Raw genomic sequence first — 22,437 nt, 5'->3', positions numbered from 1 at the left:
TTGGTGTGGGCATTAAAGAAATTGACTCCCTATTTATATGGTCAGGAGTTCACTCTGGTCACCGACCATAACCCGTTGGTGTGGCTGAACCGGGTCTCTGGAGATAACGGCAGGCTATTACGTTGGAGCTTATCGTTGCAACCCTTCAATTTCACCATTACTTACAGACCTGGGAAACAGAATGGCAACGCCGACGGGTTGTCCAGACAAACCGACCTCAGCCCCGCATAACCAGCGGTCTGGACAGCCTTAGTCTGCCCCGAAAAGGGGTCAGACCGTATCTGCCAGAGTGTTCCACAGAAAGGGAGCACTGTTACAGAAGCATTAGTTATTTTGTTGTGAAGAGCTTATTTCCCAGCAGCAATGCCTGAACCAGCAAGCCAGCGCCTAAGAAGGGCTCCAAGAAAACCGTAACAAGTATCATTTCATAAAGAGTTAACTCTTTTTTTTCAGCTTTTAGAAACTATTGTCTAATCACCTCTGGAGCCAGACTGCTAATTGATAAGATGAACTTGTAAACTTGTTATCTTAAGTACTATAATCCTATTGTGGCCTGTCAAAGGACAGTGCTCTCTATCTAAATGTGTGATGGGGGATTTTGTGCTTCCCCCCCTCTCCCCCTGGGAGTGCCCTGTGTGCATGTAACCTTAATAAAAAGCAGGCTGGGCATCCCAGTCCTGAGTTCTTGTTTGACCCTCAATCGCAGCGTTGACTCGTTTTTGTGGGCAGAAGGGTATCCTAGCTGTACTGCAGCTAAGGGAGATTATTCTATATTTGCGAGACTCATATAGAATACTATGGAAAGCAGCTTCTCCCCTCTTTAGCAATAGGGATCCAGGCTACTAAGCGGTCCATCTCTCAGCGAGACTAAGGGTAACCGTAACACATACCATCCGTGATAATAAAATGACCCACAAATCTAAAGCAGTGGACAAAAAAAAAACGCCACATGGCGGAAATACACTCAGAAATCTCCCAATATCCTGACCCCTCTAGTTCGCAAGGTGGGGACCACTCAGGCCTTATGCAGGACTTAAAATATTTTTTTCTACCCAAGATAGACTCCTTACAGGCAGGGGTGGACAATTTAACCAGTGAGGTGAGACACTTCTCCTCCGCCTTACAACTGCAGAGAATCGCATTTCAGATGTGGAAGACCGACAGTCTAGTGCAGATGTCTCTATTAAACAACTTCTTAGGCAAAACCAACATTTACTGGATAGGGTTGAAGACCTTGAGAATCAGAGCCGCCGCAACAATCTCCGTATTGTTGGCATCCCTGAAGTGATTAAAGGCAAAGCTCTCTTCCCCAAAGTGTCCACTCCCTATAGATGTGGAGAGAGCCCACAAGGTAGGCCCTGAAAACCTCCCAAACACCAGTAGCAAGCCTAGACAAGTAATTTTCAAATGCTTAAATTTCCAAGAGAAGATCCTGATACTCCAAGCCTACCGCACGCAAAAGGAGGTGAAATATGACTCCCACCGCCTGCTCCTGTTTTAAGACTACTCGATGGAGGTCACCAAAAGGTGCAAGGACTTTGCTCCGCACTGTACAAGGCTACATGAACAGGGCCAGCAAGTGGCTTTGCTATATCCGGCCAAGCTCAGGCTGATGACAGCCTCTGGCCCAAAATATTTTCATTCCCCACAGGCAGTGGAAGCCTACCTGACTGCAGAAAAGAACAAAAGTAGCAGTCGCACCACAATATCCTTAATCAGAGGTTATCTTTATTGCCATATACTGGGAGCCAGGAGACAGAACAACGTTTCGGGCTACAAACCCTTAGTCATGTTCATAACTTGTACATCACACTTAATCACCTTAAATACCTATAACCAGGTAACACCACACCTCTTTAATTTAACCATTTACAAGGCAAAAAAAAGGCCTAACATAGTGACCTCTAGTGGTTTACACCTATATAAAAAAAATAATTTTTTCACATTTTTTTGTGAAAAAATACAAAGTTAAAAACTCTAAACAGATGTCATAGCAAGTATATTATACACAGAATTAAAAAATGACAAAAAATTTCACATAACTCTTAATGTTATTTCCTCTCTTAAAGGAACACACTCAAATCCAATTCTCTATTCATTCCATTGGGAGCTAATGTGTTTAATTTATTTATCCAAAAGGCCTCACGTTTTTGTAGGAAGTAGTTCTCTATTGCCACCTCGCCTAGGGCTTTGTACAAAATCTATTACTTGAAAACGTAGTTGTTGAATTGTATGGTTACAACTCAGAAAATGATAGGCTACTGGTGCATTTAAATTTTTTGTTCTAATATTGGATTTATGTTGAATAATTCTATCTCTGACCCTCTGGGTCGTCTCGCCAATATAAATTAGCCCACACGGACATTTAATTAGATAGATTACAAAATTTGCATTACAATTGAAATAGCCCCTGATCCTGAATTTCTGACCCGTTTGGGGATGTATGAAAAGATTACCTTTTATCATGTTGTTGCAATTTGAACAATTAAGACAAGGGAAACCACCATTATTTTCTGAAGTAATAAAGCCTTGTTTTGATTTTTTATTAGACCCAACATCTGCTTTAATTAAAGGGACAGTAAACCTTAAAAATAATGTTATATAATTCTGCACATAGTGCAGAATTATATAACATTATTTAGGTTCTATAGCCATAAACGCCTTTTTAACCTTTTAATTTGCTAAAAATATGGCGCTTTTACAGACCCGCTCCCTGCTCTCTGCTGAGCGGGTCTTATTTTTAGTCAGCGCATCGAGCCAGCTGTATAGTCACAGCCCGGCCCGACCGCGCCATAGCACTAAGTGCAGCTCGCTCCTGTGACAGCTGGCCCGATGCGCTGACTAAAAATAACAGACCCGCTCAGCAGAGAGCAGAGAACGGGTCTGTAAAAGCGCCATATTTTTAGCAAATTAAAAGGTAAAAAAGGCGTTTATGGCTATAGCACCTAAATAATGTTATATAATTCTGCACTATGTGCAGAATTATATAACATTATTTTTAAGGTTTACTGTCCCTTTAATTTATCCCTAAGACTAGGTAATCTAGTATATGCTGGCATAGGGGGCTGTTGAAATGCTAAGATTTCTGGATTGCATTCCTTGAGGACATGACAATGTTTGCGAACTATTTTTTGTATCACTGCACTGTGGGCACTGTATTCTGAAACAAAAACCAATCTGTTAGGGTCCTTTTTCTTTTGTACATCCATCATATTGACCCTATCTTTTGGTGTCTGTAAAACTTTTTTCAAAGTTGTCTGTATCATATCATAAGGATACCCTCGCTCAACAAATCTTAAACCCATCTCTTCTAACCTTTGCAGGGCCAGATTTTCATCCTTAACAATACGTTTAACCCTAAGCATTTGGCTATATGGTAATGACTGAATTGGGGAAGGAGCATGAGCACTAGAGAAGTGTAGAAGGCTATTCCTGTTTTTTTCCTATACAAATCTGTTTTTAACAGGGAACCATACTTATAAACTTTAGTGTCCAAAAAATTGATAGATTCTTCACTCCAAGATAGCGTAAACTTGATACATCTAGAAGCCATATTGAGATCTGCAACAAACTGCTGCAGGGAGCCAACGTCGCCCCACCAAATACCAAATATGTCATCTATGTAGCGCCACCAGGTGGCGCCACACAGATGAAATAGATTATTCTCATAGACAAACTTTTCCTCGAATATGCTCATAAAAATATTGGAAGGCTTGGAAAGAGGATAAGTCCTCCCTTTAGGAAGTGAGGCTCCAGGAAAGAGGTCGAACTTGCAGTAATAAGGATGGTGGGGTGGCAGCACGTCGGCTGCTTTTTTCTTGAAAATCCTCAAAGTCTGTGTATACTGAAGGAAGGATTGAAGGAGTCTGTATACTAGCTATGGGAATACGGGGCAGGGGAGTGACTTTAGCAACACATGAGTGGAAACAGGACGTACCCCAGGAGGCCAATTGTCCCTCAGCCCAGTCGAACTGTGGATTGTGTAACCGAAGCCAAGGATGACAGGCTGTGCTGGGGAATGAATGACCTCAAACTGCAGCTGTTCTGAGTGGAGTACTCCCACAGTCAGGGTCAGGGGTGCTGACTCAAAATGGATCACGCCTGAACCAAGGGGGGTGCCATCCAGGGTGGTTATTTTGAGACAATGTCTTTTCTGCAGAAGAGGCAAACCAGCTTGAATCATAAAACGGTGATCCAGAAACTTTCCAGCTGCCCCTGAATCAATGAAGGCTTGAGTGTGCTACACCAAAGAAGAAAAACGTCCCAATAAAGGGAAGATTAACCCCTAGTCTCAACATACATAATGTGTCTGCCCACTGCCAAAGAAAATCCTGTATAAAGGATTTTAAAAATGTCTCCATCTACTGCATATGACATATTCTTCTGAAGTGCAAGTCTCAAAGACCTAAAAGACAAAAGCACTTACTTGCAGTCTAGCTGTCCGGCAGGAAGGCAGCTCACAAGGCGTGAAAGGACACATACTCCTTAAAGAGACCTGTAGAAAAAGAAAGAACAGAATAACCAACTCTGGCTTTCGGTAATGGGCAGCAATGTGTTAGGAAACAAAGCAAGGACTACCTCACAACTTCCTAACTGCTTAAAAGCCACCACTACTCTACTGAAGAGATTGACGTGTACTCACCTAAACCCAAATCCTTGCTTGCAAGGAAAAGTACCCGAAAAAGGAATTAATTTCTTCAGACACTAAACTTCCATTAACAGAGGCAAAGAGAATGACTGGGGATTATGGGTAGGGGACACTCAACAGCTTTGCTGCGGTGCTCTTTGCCTCCTTCCTCCTGCTGGCCAGGAGTGATAGTCCCACTAGTAATTGAATGACGTTGTGGACTCTCCATATCTTAGGAAATAAATGTTTTTATCCCAAAAGCTGTGAGAGGGTTAAAAAGGGTCAGAGGCTTCACTAATAGTGTTCCCAATGCTAGTAGAACTGTTAGGGACATGATATGGAGAAAAAATTGTGTCATTAGGGGAGAAGGTTATGTCCCCTGGCTATGCTGTACCAGTGTTAGAATACCTACAAATAACCTCTGGGCGGTGTCTGTGCCGTATAAAGGCGCTTACCTTATGCAGTACCCCTCCACTGGCTTAGCAGGCATGTTATTTTATCAATGCCTTTGCAGCAGTATCCATTAGAGAGCCCATCCAGTGCAGGTATTGAGTACCACAGAGGATTTCAGAAGGAAATACCGGAGTCTTTCAGAGGGAGGATAGGGACGAGTCCCCATGACACGTGAGGGTAGTTATGGCTGAAGTCCCATTAGTAATACCCCGCTATGTGCACATTTGTCTGTGTCCCTGTATCATTCAGCTGCTGTAAGAGAGTCTAATCTGTCTTCTTGATAAATGATACTCCCCAGGGACTCTAAATCTCACATAAGTTTGAGCTTCCAATTTGTAATCCATAAGCTGGAATAACCTCTATTCTCAACCATCTCCTATAAGACCAACAACAAAACTAGAGAGAGATTGGAGGGTTTTAAAGCTCTTGTATGGGTTCTTGACCTCCTCCTAGTGGCGGGACTGTGGACCATAGTCAATTTTATGAAAGAAGATAGATAATTCATGCATTACCCATTCTCCAGTTTTGCATAACCAACACTGTTATATTAATACACTTTTTCTCTGTGATTACTATGTATATAACCCTCTGCAGACTGCCCCATTATCTCAGTTCTTTTGAAAGACTTTATTTTCAGCGCTGACTCATAAATAACTCTAGGCATGAGCACAATGTTAGCTATATGTCACACATGAACTAGCGCTGTCCAGCTGTGAAAAACTGTAAAAACAGAATTTATGCTTACTTGATAAATTTCTTTCTCCTACGGTGTGTCCGGTCCACGGCTTCATCCTTACTTGTGGGAATATTCTCTTCCCCAACAGGAAATGGCAAAGAGAGCACAGCAAAAGCTGCCCATATAGCCCCCCCTCTGGCTCCGCCCCCCAGTCATTCGACCGACGGTTAGGAGAAAAAGGAGAAACCATAGGGTGCCGTGGTGACTGTAGTGTATTAGAAGAAAAAAATTGAAACCTGACTAAAAGCCAGGGCGGGCCGTGGACCGGACACACCGTAGGAGAAAGAAAATTATCAGGTAAGCATAAATTCTGTTTTCTCCTACATTGGTGTGTGTCCGGTCCACGGCTTCATCCTTACTTGTGGGAACCAATACCAAAGCTTTAGGACACGGATGAAGGGAGGGAACAAGTCAGGTTACCTAAACGGAAGGCACCACGGCTTGCAAAACCTTCCCCCCCAAAATAGCCTCCGAAGAAGCATAAGTATCGAATTTGTAAAATTTGGCAAAAGTGTGCAGAGAAGACCAAGTCGCTGCCTTACATATCTGATCAACAGAAGCCTCGTTCTTGAAGGCCCATGTGGAAGCCACAGCTCTAGTAGAGTGAGCTGTAATTCGTTCAGGAGGCTGCCGTCCGGCAGTCTCATAAGACAATCGGATGATGCTTTTCAGCCAAAAAGAAAGAGAGGTAGCAGTAGCTTACCTGTCCTCTCCTCTTACCAGAATAAACGACAAACAAAGATGAAGTCTGTCTGAAATCCTTTGTTGCATCTAAATAGAATTTTAAAGCGCGGACCACATCTAAATTGTTTAACAAACGTTCCTTCTTCGAAACTGGATTCGGACACAGAGAAGGAACAACTATTTCCTGGTTAATATTCCTGTTGGAAACCACTTTTGGAAGAAAACCAGGTTTGGTACGCATGGAATACCAGATAGGGTGGATCACACTGCAAAGCAGATAATTCAGAAACTCTTCTAGCAGAAGAAATAGCAACCAAAATCAGAACTTTCCAAGATAGTAACTTAATATCTATGGAATGTAGAGGTTCAAATGGAACCCCTTGAAGAACTGAAAGAACTAAATTTAGACTCCATGGAGGAGTCATGGGTCTGTAAACAGGCTTGATTCTGACTAAGGCCTGTACAAAAGCTTGTACATCTGGCACAGCTGCCAGGCGTTTGTGTAACAAAACAAAGCAGATATCTGTCCTTTTAGAGAACTCGCTGACAACCCTTTATCCAAACCCTCTTGGAGAAAGGAAAGAATCTTAGGAATTTTAATTTTACTCCAAGAGAATCCCTTGGATTCACACCAACAGATATATTTTTTCCATATTTTATGGTAAATTTTCCTAGTCACAGGTTTTCTGGCTTGGACCAGAGTATCTATAACTGAATCTGAAAACCCACGCTTAGATAAAATCAAGCGTTCAATTTCCAAGCAGTCAGCTGCAGAGAGACTAGATTTGGATGTTCGAACGGACCTTGGACTAGAAGATCCTGTCTCAAAGGTAGCTTCCATGGTGGAGCCGATGACATATTCACCAGGTCTGCATACCAAGTCCTGCGTGGCCACGCAGGAGCTATCAGAATCACAGAGGCCTTCTCCTGTTTGATCCTGGCTACGAGCCTGGGAAGGAGAGGAAACGGTGGAAACACATAAGCTAGGTTGAACGACCAAGGCGCCACTAATGCATCCACCAGTGTTGCCTTTTGGAGTACAAACGTGTCGATTTGGACCGCTCCAAAACAAAGACTAGTGGGAATAAGCTAATTTTTAGCACTCCATATAGTCAGGAATTTCACAAAATCTGTAATGTTGTAAAAGAATGTTTACCCATCCTTGCCACTGACCCCAGTTTGGAGAAAGTGGCAAATAATGGATGTAAATTGGTGGCTAGAAAAGCTAAGACCATAGGAAATATGGTGGCCCCTTCTCAACTACCTGAACGCAATGTGCGTACATGGATACCCAAAATGCTAGGCTTTTACAGATGCAAGTCTAGAATTTGTAAGACTTGTAACTATGTTACTGAGGGAGAACTGTTCAAATCCTCTGTCTCTAACAGTACCTATCAAATTAGATATAATTTAAATTGTAACTCAACACACGTAATATATCTTCTCACCTGTAGGGGGTGCCAAATCCAATATGTAGGGAAAACCAAAAGGATGCTCAGGCACAGAGCACTTGAGCATATTAGGGACATCGATGACCCCGAGGTGTTTACACCAGTGTCAAAACATTTTAAAAACATGCACGATGCAGATTCATCATTGGCATCCTTTCAGGCAATTGATTTTGTCCCCAAACACAAGAGAGGTGGAGATAGAGAGTACAAACTTAGTTACAAAGAGGCACAGTGGATATTTACATTAAATACTAGACATCCACTAGGAATAAACATGGAGTCAGATGTCAATCTATTTATTTAATTACCTTCAGTATAAACATTTTGTTGTACTGAATTTGTAATGTCCTGCTTCAATCCCCCACTACACATCCCTTGCATATCACTATAGAATTTTTGAATATTTAGTATATATTATTCATATGTAATCAAATGTAAATGTATAGCCACTACTTACTAATGACTTGTGAATCAACTTTACTATACAGGCAGGAAAGTGTTAATTATCACATGTGTGTTCAATTTAATTGTTTAAGTGTATCCCTTAAATTAGGGCATCCGGGTAAGTGCAGATCATAGCAGTGAACAAGTGTGGAGATCCCACACGAAACATGTCTGCCGTTTCCTGCACTGCCGGATACTCTTTCCTGCTGATGTGAGCAGCTTTGCTCCCCTATGGTTTTATCCTGCATTCACCACCAATAAAGAAAATGTTTTTTACCTATACAAGGACTTTTCATTTCCTGTGAGTAGGAGTTGCTGTGGAATTTGCATATACTGGAACTTTGTTTGCGTTCTAACGGGGACGCTTTTCCAGCTGCACCCTCCAACAGGAACAGGCTCCTTTCACGTGTGCACGCTGAAGAAAACGCTGCCGGATATACACGTGGTGCAGGTGAGCGCCGTAGATCTTTTGCTTGCTGTTGCCTTGGGATCCCTGGATCTGGACCCGTAGCGAGGAACCTTGAAGTTCTGACGAGACGCCATCAGATCCATGTCTTGAATGCCCCATAATTGAGTTAACTGGGCAAAGACCTCCGGGTGGAGTTCCCACTCCCCCGGATGGAAAGTCTGACGACTCAAATAATCCGCCTCCCAGTTGTCTACTCCTGGGATGTGAATTGCAGATAGATGGCAGGAGTGATCCTCCGCCCATTTGATGATCTTGGATACCTCTCTCATCGCCAAGGAACTCTTTGTTCCTCCCTGATGATTGATGTAAGCTACAGTCGTCATGTTGTCCGACTGAAATCTTATGAATCCGGCCTTCGCTAGTTGAGGCCAAGCCCGGAGCGCATTGAATATCGCTCTCAGTTCCAGGATGTTGATCGGGAGAAGAGACTCTTCCCGAGACCATAGACCCTGAGCTTTCAGGGAGTCCCAGACTGCGCCCCAGCCTAATAGACTGGCGTCGGTCGTCACAATGACCCACTCTGGTCTGCGGAAACTCATTCCCTGAGACAGGTGATCCTGAGTCAACCACCAACGGAGTGAGTCTCTGGTTAACTGGTCTACTTGAATCTGGGGAGACAAGTCTGCATAATCCCCATTCCACTGTCTGAGCATGCACAGTTGCAATGGTCTTAGATGAATTCGAGCAAAAGGAACCACGTCCATTGCTGCAACCATTAAACCTATTACTTCCATGCACTGATCTATGGAAGGCTGAGGAATAGATTGAAGAACTTGAAAAGCCTTTAGAAGCTTTAATTTTCTGACCTCTGTCAGAAAAATCTTCATTTCTACAGAATCTATTATTGTTCCCAGAAAGGGAACCCTTGTAGACGGGGACAGGGAACTCTTTTCTACGTTCACCTTCCACCCGTGAGACCTGAGAAAAGATAATACGTCTGTATGAGCCCTTGATCTGGAAAGGGACGACGCCTGGATTAGGATGTCGTCTAGGTAAGGTGCCACTGAAATGCCCCTCGGTCTTAGAACCGCTAGAAGGGACCCTAGCACCTTTGTGAAAATTCTGGGAGCAGTGGCTAAACCGAACGGAAGAGCCACGAACTGGTAATGTTTGTCCAGAAAGGCGAACCTTAGGAACTGATGATGATCTTTGTGGATAGGAATATGTAGGTACGCATCCTTTAAATCCACGGTAGTCATGTATTGACCCCTGAGGAATTTGTTTAGAATTTTTAAATCCAGAATTGGTCTTAAAGTTCCCTCTTTTTTGGGAACTACAAACAGGTTGGGGTAAAACCCCTGACCTTGTTCCACTGTTGGAACTGGGTGTATCACTCCCATCTTTAATAGGTCTCCTACGCAATGTAAGAATGCCTGTCTCTTTATCTGGTCTGAAGATAAGCGAGACATGTGGAACCTTCCCCTTGGAGGAAGTTCCTTGAATTCTAGAAGATAACCCTGAGAGACTATTTCTAGTGCCCAGGGATCCTGAACATCTCTTGCCCAAGCCTGAGCAAAGAGAGAAAGTCTGCCCCCTACTAGATCCATTCCCGGATCGGGGGCTACCCCTTCATGCTGTCTTGGTAGCAGCAGCAGGCTTCTTGGCCTGTTTACCCTTGTTCCAGCCTTGCATTGGTTTCCATGCTGGCTTAGCCTGGGAAGCGTTACCCTCTTGTCTAGAGGCTGCAGAGTTAGGAGACGGTCCGTTCCTGAAGTTTCGAAAGGAACGAAAATGAGATTTGTTCTTAGCCTTGAAAGGCCTATCCTGTGGGAGGGCATGGCCCTTTCCCCCAGTGATGTCTGAAATAATCTCCTTCAATTCTGGCCCAAAAAGGGTCTTACCTTTGAAAGGAATATTAAGCAATTGTGTCTTGGATGACACGTCCGCCGACCAAGATTTTAGCCAAAGCGCTCTGCGCGCCACAATTGCAAACCCTGAATTTTTCGCCGCTAATTTCGCCAATTGCAAAGCGGCATCTAAAATAAAGGAATTAGCCAACTTTAGTGTGTGAATTCTGTCCATGACTTCCTCATATGGAGTCTCCTTATTGAGCGACTTTTCTAGTTCCTCGAACCAAAAAGACGCCGCCGTGGTGACAGGAATAATGCACGAAATTGGCTGAAGAAGGAAACCTTGCTGAACAAATATCTTTTTAAGCAATCCTTCCAATTTTTTATCCATAGGATCTTTGAAAGCACAACTGTCCTCAATGGGAATAGTCGTGCGCTTGGCCAACGTATAAACTGCTCCTTCAACCTTAGGGACTGTTTGCCATGCGTCCCTTCTGGGGTCGACGATGGGGAACATTTTCTTAAATATTGGAGGTGGGACAAAAGGTATACCTGGCTTCTCCCACTCCTTAGTCACTATGTCCGCCACCCTCTTGGGTATTGGAAAGGCATCAGCGTGCACAGGGACCTCTAGGAATTTGTCCATTTTGCACAATTTTTCTGGAATTACCAAAGAGTCGCAAACGTCAAGAGTAGTTAGCACCTCCTTAAGCAGGGCGCGGAGATGTTCTAACTTAAATTTAAACGTCACAACATCAGGTTCTGCCTGTTGAGAAACTCTTCCTGAATCAGAAATTTCTCCCTCAGACAGCCCCTCCCTCACTGCCAATTCAGACTGGTGTGAGGGTATAACAGATAAATTATCGTCAGCGCACACTTGCTCATCCTCTGTATTTAAAACTGAGCAAATACGCTTTCTGGGAAATGCTGGCAGTTTGGATAAAAGATTAGCTATAGAATTATCCATTACTGCCGTTAATTGCTGCATAATAACAAACATTGGCGCCCTAGATGTACTAGGTGTCGCCTGCGCGGGCATAACTGGTGTTGACACAGAAGGAGAGGATGATGAACTATCCCCACTAAATTCATTTGAAGAATCATCTTGGGCAACCTTAATAAAATTGACATTACTGTCCTTACTTTGTTTGGACGCCATGGCACAATTTTCACATACATTTAAAGGGGGAATCACCTTGGCCTCCATACACACAGAACATAATCTATCTGAAGGTACAGACATGTTAGACAGACTTAGTCAGGCTATTAATGCAAAAAAAACGTTTTTAAAAAAAACTGTTACTGTCTCTTTAAATAATAAACAGAGTACACTTTATTTCTGAATGTTTGAAAAACTATGAAGGAATTATCCGATCTTTACGAAATTTGCAGCCTAGTGTCTTAATGTTTTGAAAGTATTGCACACCAAATTTCAAGTCTTTATCCCCTTAAATGAGCAAACCGGAGCTAATTGTTCAATTTAGCAGTTTAAACCCACTACAGTCCCTGCCACATCCTTTTGCTGCGGCTTTACCTTCCTTGGGGGTTATTCACCACAGAAATAAGCCTCTTAGAAACGTTTTTGTGGCCACAGGACCCTCTCACATGAAGCTGCATGCACTGCTTCCAGAAGTAACTGCGCAATTAAGGCGCGAAAATGAAGCTTCCTCCCTCTGCATACCAGAGTGAAGGGGCCTAGACTTCCTGACTAGATTAGGTGTCTAACAAACTGCCAGGCGTAATAAAACGTTCCCAAAAGTGTTTCCAAGTCTCAAAACACTCCAGAAATCATATAAATATTATATAAATCAATCGATTTAGCCCACAATAGTGTCAACCAGTATATAGCCCATTTATAAGCCTTCATTCTGTTATGAGTCTAAGAAAATGGCTTACCGATCCCAAAAGGGAAATGACAGTCTTCTAGCATTACTATGTCTTGTTAGAAAAGAGACTAGTCATACCTGGAGCAGAAAAGTCTGCAAACTGTTCCCCCCAACTGAAGTTCTCTGGGCTCAACAGTCCTGCGTGGGAACAGCAATGGATTTTAGTTACTGTTGCTAAAATCATACTCCTCTTTTAACAGAACTCTTCATCACTTTCTGTTGTAGAGTAAATAGTACAAACCGGCACTATTTTAAAATAACAAACTCTTGATAGAAGAAATAAAACTACAACTAACACCACATACTCTTTACCATCCCCGTGGAGATGCTACTTGTTCAGAGCGGCAAAGAGAATGACTGGGGGGCGGAGCCAGAGGGGGGGCTATATGGGCAGCTTTTGCTGTGCTCTCTTTGCCATTTCCTGTTGGGGAAGAGAATATTCCCACAAGTAAGGATGAAGCCGTGGACCGGACACACCAATGTAGGAGAAATACACAGAGATAAGAGGCTTATAAATTAGCATATGAGCCTACCTAGGTTTAGCTTTCAACAAAGAGAAAGCAAATTTTGATGACAAAAGTAAATTGGAAAGTTGTTTCATGATTCAGATAAGGCATGCAATTTTAAAGTTTAATTCTGACTGGAATGTCCCTTTAAGTTAATTTTTGGGAAGACTACAGAGTCTTTTTAACACCTTCATGCCGTTAGGAAAGAGGACAACTACAAGAGAAGACAGAGTATAGTAGAGAGTAGGGTTGCACCGATACCGATACTAGTATCGGTACCGATATCAAGTATTTGCATGAGTGCAAATGCACCGATACTTATACCGATACCTCCACTTCCTACCCATATGCTATCTTGTGGCGCTTTTTCAAACTGCATGTTCCCATATCATTTTAAGCTGAAGTGGAGACTAAACTAAAAATTGTTTACTACTGTTCTGCCAATACAAATTGCTGTTATTTGTATTATTGTAGGAGAGATCACTGTACCTCGTTCAGACAAACCCCTGAAGTACTGGACAGTTAATAAACTGAGATTTCCAGCTCTGGCTAAAATGGTCCAAAAATATCTTTCTGCCCCATGCAGTAGTGTGGAAAGTGAAAGACTGTTCAACTTAGAGTCAAACCTCCTTACTGATAGCAAAAACAGACTTATAGCTGAACATGCAGAGAGGCTTCTGTTCTGTTCCTTAAAAATAACTTGCAACTAACTTTTGAAAAATTATTCTAATTGCTAAATTGCCTTTTTTACTGCTATTTCTCATCTTGCACAATGATGTTCAAAACATACTGTACTCTGAGGAACATCCATAGGTTAGCTTATATAATTACAGGAAGAGTACTCATGGAAAAAATTAAGTTAATTCCAATGAACACTCATCCTGCAATTATAGGACTAGATTTAGATTACATTTGATTGGTAAGCTTTAGCAATGCTTTGTTCACATTTTCAACTCCATAGACGCATAGCATTGGTACAACTTACCAGTCAAATGTAATTTAGCCCATAGTGTTGTTCCCCATGATTAAACAGTGCACTGTTCTATTTTTACTATTTTTTACTGTATTGCACTTTTGGTTGGTTGTGATTTTATATTTGTTATTTGTTGTTATTATTAATATATTTTATTGTAATTTTTTTTATTTATAAACATGTTCTGTGAACTTTATGACAAATAAAACTGTTTTATTATTTCATAATGTCTTTAAAGTTACAGTCCTTCATAATTATAAAGAAGGAATCTTAAATAATTAGTCTGTATTGTGCTTGGTTAACTGTCACATGACATTAAAAAAAAAAGTATCGGTAATTGGTATCGGCTAGTATTTGAAAACAAGTATCGGTACTTGTACTCGGTCTTAAAAAAATGGTATCGGTGCAACCCTAGAATAGAGTACAGAATGTAGAAAAAGGAGCGAGAGAGAGAAGGAAAATAGAGAAGAGAAGAGAGTAAGAAAGAAGTTAGAAAGAGAAGTGAGTGAGAGATAAGAGAAAGCTAGGAAGGGGTTAGAGTAAATAGTTTGCATACATTTTTTTTTTTTATTTTTTTTAATTGCTGGCAAGTATTTTAAAATAATTTTCAAAAATAAGCAAAAATACTTAAATAGCCATGCTGTCTGTAGCAGTCTGCTCCACCCCCTCTTATCAGTGTTTAGACACAGGCATTGTATTTCAACTGAGTTTACAGCTTCTAGGCATGCTCCAGCAGATAATCCCTATGCACTTCTGCATTCTACCAAAGCAACAATAGATATAGATACAGCCATAGAAGGAAATGTGTGGGGGGAGTTAGAGCTTTACAATTCAGAAACTTAAAAGAAAGGGTTAATGGCGAGGCACTGCAGTATAAATATGCAGGTAATTAAAAGTATATATTTTGTTTCTATCCCAACTTGTTTTATGTCCCTTTAAAAAGGTACACTAAACCCAAAAAAATTCTCTCATGATTCAGACAGAGAATACAATTTTAAGCAACATTCCAACTTACTTCTATTTAATTTACTTAATTCTTTAGATATCCTTTTGCTGAAGAAATAGCAATGCACAGAGGAGAGCCAATTACATGAGGCATCTATGTGCAGCCACCAATCAGCAGATACTAAACCTATCTAGATATGGTTTTCAGCAAAAAAGATAAAGAAAATTAAGCAAAATAAAAGAAATAAATCAGAAAGTTTTTTTTTAAAATTGCATGCTCTTTCTAAATCATGAAAGAAAAACATTTGGGTTTTATGTCCCTTTAACACTATGGCCGCCTATGTACATTTGTATTAGAATAAGTGCTTTCTAGTAAACATTAACAATGGTAACAGCTTCAAATGAGCAAATGTTATACGTGAATACAAGCTGCCATACCCTAAGGTTGTATGCATACACAGTTAAGCTATCACTGAAATATTGGTAACTTTTACTGTAAACACCCTTTAAGTCCTAATGTCTGTCATTGTATTTAGTAATGTAGATAATTTGCAGTCAATAGTAGGCTATGTAGCTCAAATCAAATTTTTATGATTTCTGGGTAAAAAGGAGCATAACAAAGTGATTACTGGAAACAATTGTTGAATTTTTATATTCAAAAACCTGCATAACAATACAAAGAAAAACAATTTCACCTTGATTTTCATATTAAATGTAAGTATGAAGAAATACAAATTGCATAGTTATTGTCTCCCCTGATTTTATATACATTTTTAGCCAAAAAATAAAGCTTTGTACATCAAATAGAACTATTGTAGTCCAAACTTTTATCTTGGATGCCAAGTGAATATATGCAAGAAGCACTAATACCCAGGGATTGGGACTACATTTTTTTTACATTTTGTGAATGTATAAAAGCCAATTATTTCTCTGTAGCCCTTATGTAAACCAAGGATGACAGAAGTAGTAGCTCTGGCGGTTTGTTTAATAAGATTAAGTTGACATTACGAAGCCCATCATAATGCATCCAATAGCCATCAATCTGGAACGCTGCAGAGTAATGATGCTCCTCCCTGTTGAACAATGTGGCACCTTCCAATAGGTATCTAAACATAAGGCAAACAACATGTGTTTAAAAACAATAAACCTACATTAATCTATTGAAAAAATAACTTACGGGAAGACTTTCTTTTGCCAATGGTATATTGCTTATATTTAAAATGTACTCTTGCACATTTCAATGAAAAAATAAAAATTTTTTTAATAATAATAATAATAATATATATATATATATATATATATATATATATATATATATATATATATATATATATATATATATATATATATATATATACATACATATATATACATATATATATACACATACATACATGCATACATACATACACACACACAGGTAGCCCTCAGTTTACGCCGGGGTTAGGTTCCAGAAGGAATGGTTGTAAATCGAAACCGTTGTAAATTGAAACCCAGTTTATAATGTAAGTCAATGGGAAGTGAGGGAGTTAGGTTCCAGGCCCCTCTCAAAATTGTCATAAGTAACACCTAATACATTATTTTTAAAGCTTTTAAATGAAGACTTTAAATGCTAAAGAGCACTCTAAACCTAATAAAATAATCAAACACAGAATATATAATTAAACTAAGTTACATAAACAAAAACATTTGCTTAACAGCATTATAAACCTAATAAAATAATCACACAACACACACTTTACTTGCATTTTTTTGCAAACAATTCTTTCTATGTATTCCAATGTGGACTGATTTATAGACCGGAAGATCTTGTACCTATGGAAAGCTGCTCGATAGCTCAGGTCTAGTTATACTGATTAATTTTAGCTTGCTTGGCTTACATATCTTTGCTGCAACACAAGCAGACAGCTCCACCTACTGGCTATTTTAATAAATAGCAGTCACATGACTGTAAAAAAAGGATGTTATTCTGAAACGGTGCAAATTGAACCGTTGTAAATCGAGGGCCACCTGTATATTTATTTAGTGGGGCAAAAAAGTATTTAGTCAGCCACCAATTGTGCAAGTTCTCCCACTTAAGAAGATGAGAGAGGCCTGTAATTTTCATCATAGGTATACCTCAACTATGAGAGAGACAAAATGTGGAAACAAATCCAAACAATCACATTGTCCGATTTGGAAAGAATTTATTTGCAAATTATGGTGGAAAATAAGGTGGAAAATAAGTATTTGGTCAATATCAAAAGTTCATCTATATCCTTTGTTGGCAATGACAGAGGTCAAACGTTTTCTGTAAGTCTTCACAAGGTTGTCACACACTGTTGCTGGCATGTTGGCCAATTCCTGCATGCAGATCTCCTCTAGAGCAGTGATGTTTTGGGGCTGTCGCTGGGCAACACAGACTTTCAACTCCCTCCAAAAGTTTTCTATGAGGTTGAGATCTGGAGACTGGCTAGGCCACTCCAGGACCTTGAAATGCTTCTTACGAAGCCACTCCGTTGCCCGGGCGGTGTGTTTGGGATCATTGTCATGCTGAAAGACCCAGCCACGTTTCATCTTCAATGTCCTTGCTGATGGAAGGAGGTTTGCACTCAAAATCTCACGATACATGGCCCCATTAATTCTTTCATGTACACGGATCAGTCGTCCTGTTCCCTTTGCAGAGAAACAGCCCCAAAGCATGATGTTGCCAACCCCATGCTTCACAGTAGGTATGGTGTTCTTTGGTTGCAACTCAGCATTCTCTCTCCTCCAAACACGACGAGTTGTGTTTCTACCAAACAGTTCTACTTTGGTTTCATCTGACCATATGACATTCTCCCAATCTGCTTCTGGATCATCAAAATGCTCTCTAGCATACTTCATACGGGACCGGACATGTACTGGCTTAAGCAGGGGGACACTTCTGGCACTGCAGGTTCTGAGTCCCTTGCGGCGTAGTGCATTACTGATGGTAGCCTTTGTTACGTTAGTCCCAGCTCTCTGCAGGTCATTCACTAGGTCCCCCCGTGTGGTTCTGGGATGTTCGCTCACCGTTCTAGTGATCATTTTGACCCCACGGGGTGAGATCTTGCGTGGAGCCCCAGATCGAGGGAGATTATCAGTGGTCTTGTATGTCTTCCATTTTCTAATTATTGCTCCCACAGTTGATTTCTTCACACCAAGCTGCTTGCCTATTGCAGATTCAGTCTTCTCAGCCTGGTGCAGGTCTACAATTTTGTGGAGTTTGGAGTGTGACTGAACTTGTTATCAGTATGTTATCACTATAAAAGATCAAAATAATGGAAAACAGCACACCAATTTTCCTCTTTCAGTGGGGCACGGAGTAACAGACTTGCCAAGTCTCACCAAAGTCCATAAATTTCAAGAAACTCCAGCCACCAATTTCTTTTAAAAGACCTTTATTCTTTTGTCATGGGTCCCATTGATATACAACGTTTCAAGCCAGCATTAGGCTCTTAGTCATGTACATGACTAAGAGCCTAATGCTGGCTTGAAACGTTGTATATCAATGGGACCCATGACAAAAGAATAAAGGTCTTTTAAAAGAAATTGGTGGCTGGAGTTTCTTGAAATTTATCACTATAAAAGATACCTGTCCACAACCTCAAACAGGTGCCATTAATACAGGTAATCAGTTGAGGACAGAGGAGCCTCTTAAAGAAGAAGATACAGGTCTGTGAGAGGCAGAAATCTTGATTGTTTGTAGGTGACCAAATACTTATTTTCCACCATAATATGCAAATAAATTATTTCTAAATCAGACAATGTGATTGTCTGGATTTGTTTCCACATTTTGTCTCTCATAGTTGAGGTATACCTACAGGCCTCTCATCTTCTTAAGTGGGAGAACTTGCACAATCGGTGGCTGACTAAATACTTTTTTGTATATATATATATATATATATATATATATATATATATATATATATTTATTATTATCATTAATTTGTATAGGGCCGCCAAATTCCGTAGCGCTGGAATATATATTAGAGCTGCAACAACTAATTGTCATAATCGATAATAATCGATTATGAAAATAGTTGTTAACGAATCTCATAATCGATTAGTTGGTTTGCAATTAGTTGGTCTGTGCACAACACCAGCTGCTTCACTCCAATGAACTCCTGCATATGGTATTGTGTTTTATGGTTATGTCCTTAGCCTAAGCTTGTTGTTTACACCTTGCCCCTAGATTGATGGGGGTTATTTAAATTGATGTGCACTATTATCCGTTTGCACAGTTATTAGCGTATTGCTTGCTATTGCTGATTATATGTACTGTATAAATAAATGTGTAAGGCTTTGTCCTGTTACTGATATACAGTCATTAGCGCTTTTGATTTTGTTTTTTATATTTTTAATAAATTGTGATAATATGTACCAGATTCAACCTTTATAAGTATATATGCGTTATTTTTAGAGCGGACTAGATATTTCCCCTAACCTTATAGCTGGTTATTTACCATTGCATATAGATATTCAAGATATTTTTGTGTTAGAATGAAGTCAAGGGTTACTTTATTGAGAGGCCCCTTTCCAAGGTAGAAAACACTTAGCATTGGTGAAGAGCTAACAAAGATAAATATCCCACTTTGGTGAAATTGGCAAAACCCCACTTATACACCTCAACAGCCTTTTCTCTGCTGCAGGAAATATAGCTGCAGAGAACCAGTCTTAGCCAGAAGCATGTGGACATGTTGAGATTTTTGCATTTAAATGCAAAGTTTCTGAAAGAGTTAATAACAGAATGTTATTAACAGTGATAGTCTAACTCTTTCTAGTTCTACCTCTTTTCAAACAGTTTGTGGTTTTGTTTTGTTTAATTATAAAACTGTGCTCTGCTGCTTACAAATTGAAGAAACAGTGTTCTCAGCATGATATATTATATTATTAGGGTATGATGACATTAGTATCTTAGAGGGTGCCTATATCTTTAGCTATTTAAAACTACATTATCCCAAGGCCCAAGCACTGTACATAAATATTAATCCTTCAATTATTGTGATACTATGGTTATAGGTGGTGTATATTACAGACTAGTTAACATCATGCCATCCAAGGCCTTACAGAGACAGTTTGTATTACTTTTCAATTGTTAAGTTATTCTTATTTATGACTCCCATCTTTTATAAACCAACGACACATGCGATGGATACATTGCAAGCCTTATTATATTTATGTTCCTAGATAATGATGCTTCTCATGCTGAATTTATTATTAGAACAAATCATCTGCTCCTGTTGGGCCCCTCTCCTCCCTTTCCCGCCGGTACTTGTTGCCTGCGGGTCATACCACTACTGCTTTTTCCCACATCTCCTATAGCTGGCATTTCCCCAGGAGAGGAGCTCATCCAGAAGTCCCCTGTATCCCATATATATTAATATCCCCCCTTGTGCATAACTTTGTCGGGAGTTACCCTTATACATTTTATATACAAAAGCCTAGAGACCCAAGACTTTACTAGACAGTCGCCCTATCTGGCTCCGCCCCCCTCCCCTTTTCTTTAATTAGCATATAATACATTGTTACAATAGAACATTGACACCTTTTTTTTTTTCTCCCTCTTTTGGGCTACTGTTGAGCGGTGTTTACCTGCTGAAGTTAGTCAAATGGGGGTACCCTATTATAAGAGTTAAAGACAGCGGTTTTAGCTCTTAATTATCTTTTTTTTGTTTTTCATTCCTCTCCTTGAGGGGCTCCCAATGTTTAAGATGAGGTTGTCAAACACTTATAGACTGTTTTGTGTATTAGAGCAATGTTATTACAGTTATGTATCTATGTTATTTTCTTATGGTTATCATTTTTATATTTCTGCTGCCTATAACAATTGGTTCAACTTTTGAACCATCGCATTAACCATTGTTCTTGAGCTTATAAAGAAGAAAACGAGATTCTCAAAGACTTTTATACTCAACAGCTTTAAATATGCAAATATATATGGACTTACATTTCTGCCTACCAAATTCAGATACGGATGTCAACCCCATATTGTATAAGATAGATTACTTATTGCAGCTGTAATGTATTGAATTTTTTTTTTCTATTATGTATCTAACTCAAGAATCTCAATAAAAGATTATTAAAAAAAAAATAATTGAAGAAACAGTTGTGTTAAAGTTTTAGTCTGAAGTTTATATTTGTAACACTCATTATGTGGATTTTAATTTAAAACATAGAAAACTATTATTGATTCTCTTTTTATCCGATTAGTCGATTAATCGAAAAAATAATCGGCCGATTAATCGATTATGAAAAGAATTGTTAGTTGCAGCCTTAATAAAAAATGTATATATATATATATATATATATATTTATATATTTATATATATATATATATATATATATATATATATATATATATATATATATATATATATATATATATATATATATATATATATATATATATATACACATACATATACATACACACATACTGGTGAATGTAGCTAAAAATGTTAAAATTCAAAACAGATATAGAGTCAAGAAATCAAAAAAACATAATTTATGCTTACCTGATAAATTCCTTTCTTCTGTTGTGTGATCAGTCCACGGGTCATCATTACTTCTGGGATATTACTCCTCCCCAACAGGAAGTGCAAGAGGATTCACCCAGCAGAGCTGCATATAGCTCCTCCCCTCTACGTCACTCCCAGTCATTCGACCAAGGACCAACGAGAAAGGAAAAGCCAAGGGTGAAGTGGTGACTGGAGTATAAATTAAAAAATATTTACCTGCCTTAAAAACAGGGCGGGCCGTGGACTGATCACACTACAGAAGAAAGGAATTTATCAGGTAAGCATAAATTATGTTTTCTTCTGTTAAGTGTGATCAGTCCACGGGTCATCATTACTTCTGGGATACCAATACCAAAGCAAAAGTACACGGATGACGGGAGGGATAGGCAGGCTCTTTATACAGAAGGAACCACTGCCTGAAGAACCTTTCTCCCAAAAATAGCCTCCGATGAAGCAAAAGTGTCAAATTTGTAAAATTTGGAAAAAGTATGAAGCGAAGACCAAGTTGCAGCCTTGCAAATCTGTTCAACAGAGGCCTCATTCTTGAAGGCCCAAGTGGAAGCCACAGCTCTAGTAGAATGAGCTGTAATTCTTTCAGGAGGCTGCTGTCCAGCAGTCTCATAAGCTAAACGAATTATGCTACGAAGCCAAAAAGAAAGAGAGGTAGCGGAAGCTTTTTGACCTCTCCTCTGCCCAGAGTAAATGACAAACAGAGAAGACGTTTGTCGAAATTCCTTAGTTGCCTGTAAGTAAAATTTTAGAGCACGGACTACATCCAGGTTGTGCAGAAGACGTTCCTTCTTCGAAGAAGGATTTGGACACAAAGAAGGAACAACAATCTCTTGATTGATATTCCTGTTAGTGACTACCTTAGGTAAGAACCCAGGTTTAGTGCGCAGAACTACCTTATCCGAATGAAAAATCAAATAAGGAGAATCACAATGTAAGGCTG

The 22,437-nt window shown here is 39.8% G+C and overlaps 1 protein-coding gene across 1 annotated transcript in view; it reads right to left on the bottom strand.

Annotated features, from left to right (window-relative positions):
- Positions 1-15,600: 15,600 nt before the first annotated feature.
- Positions 15,601-22,437, bottom strand: part of C1H14orf28 (chromosome 1 C14orf28 homolog) — a 40,490-nt gene continuing 33,653 nt past the window's right edge. The window contains exon 5 of the mRNA XM_053697847.1: positions 15,601-16,070. Within this exon, the coding sequence (XP_053553822.1) occupies positions 15,887-16,070 (184 nt within the window). The 3' untranslated portion in view covers positions 15,601-15,886. The remainder of the gene's footprint in view (positions 16,071-22,437) is intronic.

The sequence above is a fragment of the Bombina bombina genome, chromosome 1, assembly GCF_027579735.1.
Source record: "Bombina bombina isolate aBomBom1 chromosome 1, aBomBom1.pri, whole genome shotgun sequence".
Lineage (NCBI taxonomy): Eukaryota > Metazoa > Chordata > Amphibia > Anura > Bombinatoridae > Bombina > Bombina bombina.
The sequence above is the reverse complement of the archived record's forward strand: the minus strand, read 5'-3'. Positions and strand labels throughout refer to the sequence as shown.